At 42.5% G+C, this 3227-nt stretch overlaps 1 protein-coding gene across 1 annotated transcript; it reads left to right on the top strand.

Moving 5' to 3' along the window:
- The first annotated feature begins 1657 nt into the window (after positions 1-1657).
- LOC101957228 (olfactory receptor 52M1) lies at positions 1658-2611 on the top strand. The gene has a single exon (XM_005323120.1). It carries the CDS (start codon positions 1658-1660, stop codon positions 2609-2611), a length of 954 nt encoding a protein of 317 aa, XP_005323177.1.
- The last annotated feature ends 616 nt before the right edge of the window (positions 2612-3227 follow it).

Genomic DNA, 3227 nt, shown 5'->3' with positions numbered 1-3227 from the left:
ACTTGGGTCTGTGATCCTATTGCACAATAGTTCCACCCAAACCTAGAAGGAAGCCTCCCAACAGGCCAGTAGTGAAAGGACTCAAATGGCTTTGGAAGATACCAAAACAATTTCACTAACACCAGTAACAGCTGTCTAGGGGAATTATGAGGACAGAAGAACTCACTTGGCAAGTCCCATTTTTTTTTATTTAGGGACTCCCTTTTCTATTTTCCACATTATAGCTTTGCCTACCATGTTCAAAAGTTACAAAAGTTATTTGATTAGAAGTAGAGGCAAAATAGGAGTGTATAATAAAGGGAGACTTTCTGTAAGTGGGGAGAAATTTTATCTAGCCTTTCATTTCCATAGGAATATGGTTCTTTAAGTTCTATGACTTGTCTAACTTTAGACTCTGTGTCCTGCTAAGGCAGCAACCTTCTTGGGAGACAATACTGCATAAAAGATTGTGTACTGTTAGGATCTGGTCTGTACCCACAAGAACTCATAACAGGGTTATGGGGACAACTGAAAGGACCATCTGCAGAGACAGGTGGTATGGAGGAAACTGACAGGATGGTGGAGCACCAGGACTAGCAGTGTTACCTAACCCAGCCCTAACACGTAAGGGAAGGTGTAGTTAGCAGAACACAGGGAAGGTCATTTTTCAGGAGCTGGCACCTTTGGTAGAAGATGCTGCCGAACATGCCTGGTGAGAAGGGAATTGGGAAATAAACTAGAAGTCAGTCTTACAGTACTTTTACCTCCTGCTGGTATCTCACATTCCCTGGGATTACTTGGAAATAAGAGGACAGGGGAATCTGATATATCCCATAAATGTCAACTTCTGGAGGTATCAGGGATCAAGAGGGGTCCTTGGTGGTATGCAGCTCGAAGTTCTCAAATGAAGAACTGATGCTTAGATGACTGTCAGACACTGCATTCAGTCTTCAGGACAATGTCTCTGGGCCACAGCTTTTAAAGTTTGTTGTGAAGTGAGGTTAGTTGTGTTTTATAATAGGCTAATATGCCCTGGGAACTCGAGTATATTATCCTGTTTTCCAAGGTGCCAGTTCCTTGGAAAATTCCCAAGTCAGACTGAGTATTCTGCTATCAGTATGGCTTGGGAATTAGATGGATTACTCTCTAGCCTTAAGATTTAGACAAAGCTTATGTGCTCCTTATCTGCATTCCAGTCCCTTTAACATACAAGGCACAGATATATTGGTTTTGTTAAGGATAAAAATACTAAGACTACAAACTTTGGCCTGTATAGTTCACCATGGAGTCTATGTTGACCTGTATCTCAGTTTCAGTATGTTTAAGGAGCTGTCACTTTATAGCATATTAGATCCCAATAGCCCCCTCAGAGGATACCTACAGAGATAAGTGAACAAATGGGTACATATTATCTTAGGTCAACTTATTGACAAGATCATTCTTTGAGGGTCATGCTACAAAAATATGCATTTCAAATATTTGAGTTAAATTCATTGTAGTGCAAAAGGCATTTGTGAGTGTAGGATACTTTGGTTTCTTAAACTTACTGTTTAGAGTTTTATCTAGTTGATTTTTTTTTTTGCTACATGACCTAAGAAAACTATCCTCTTTTTCTTCCAGGGGAAAATGTCCTGCTGTATTTTAGGGCACAAATGAGAAGATTCATTTATGAATAGCCATGTTCACCTTTCATAATGTCTGCTCAGTGCCTAGCTCCTTCCAGCTCCTGGGTATACCAGGTCTGGAGTCCCTGCAGATCTGGCTCTCAATCCCCTTTGGCTCCATGTACCTGGTGGCTGTGGTGGGGAACATCACCATCCTGGCCGTGGTGAGGGTAGAACGTAGCCTGCATCAGCCCATGTACTTCTTCTTGTGCATGCTGGCTATTATTGATCTGGTTCTGTCCACTTCTACTATACCCAAGCTTCTGGGAATCTTCTGGTTTGGTGCTGGCAACATTGGCCTGGATGCCTGCTTGAGCCAGATGTTCCTTATTCACTGCTTTGCCACTGTTGAGTCAGGCATCTTCCTTGCCATGGCTTTTGATCGCTATGTAGCCATCTGCAACCCACTACGTCACACTACAGTGCTCACCCACTCAGTGGTGGGTCGTTTGGGGCTGGCTGCTCTCCTCCGAGGAGTTCTTTACATCGGACCCCTACCTTTGATGATCCGCCTGCGGCTACCTCTTTACAAAACTCATATCATCTCCCACTCCTACTGTGAACACATGGCTGTGGTCACCTTGGCATGTGGCGACAGCAGAATCAACAATGTCTATGGACTGACCATTGGTTTTCTGGTATTGATTGTGGACTCTGTGGCTATTGCTGCTTCCTATGTGATGATTTTCAGGGCTGTGATGGGGCTGGCCACCCCCGAGGCCAGGCTTAAAACCCTGGGGACATGTGGTTCTCACATTAGTGCCATCCTGATCTTCTACGTTCCCATTGCCGTCTCCTCCCTCATTCACAGGTTTGGTCACCAAGTGCCTCCTCCAATCCACACCTTGCTGGCCAACTTTTATCTCCTCATTCCCCCAATCCTCAATCCCATTGTGTATTCTGTCCGGACTAAGCAGATCCGAGAGAGGATTTTTCAAATCCTAAAGATAGGAACTAAGATGAAATAATTGCTACTTCTTTCCTCTCATACTCATGGAGGCATCGTTTAAATATGGAGGACCACTTCCCGTTTGTGAAACTCAAGAAGTCAGATACTAGGCCCAACTTTTAGAGTTGTAAACTCAAATACTAAGAAGATATTTGTCAGGATCAGAGGATAGTTGAACCACAAAGACAACCAGCAATGACAATGACACCAGTAATAAGCACGTTTTTCCAGCACTTCTAATGTAGTTCTTCCAAGTATCCTGACATCAAGTATTATTGTTCATGTTAAAACCTGAGACAAGACCCTTGCTTTATAAACCACATACAAAGTTACTTAAGTTTAACAAACACTGAGCTAGGAGGCTTATATTATATACTTTATATTCAGTTTTTTTTTTAAAAAAGTAAATCCTACAAACTACAAGATTGAATTAATGTTAGCAATTGGAATTCTGCTCAAACTGCTTATTCTAATAAAATTTGTAGTGTACTGGAAGACTGATCTGCATGCCTACTAGGTATGGCAACACCACCCATGAGAATGTGGCCTGGCAAGTTATTGACTCAGTGAAGGGAAATGAAGGAAGTGACTGCCTTGTGGGAAGCGGGAAAAAAAACTGTTCAAATGCTTTGGAC

Source organism: Ictidomys tridecemlineatus, chromosome 4, assembly GCF_052094955.1.
Source record: "Ictidomys tridecemlineatus isolate mIctTri1 chromosome 4, mIctTri1.hap1, whole genome shotgun sequence".
Lineage (NCBI taxonomy): Eukaryota > Metazoa > Chordata > Mammalia > Rodentia > Sciuridae > Ictidomys > Ictidomys tridecemlineatus.
The sequence above is the reverse complement of the archived record's forward strand: the minus strand, read 5'-3'. Positions and strand labels throughout refer to the sequence as shown.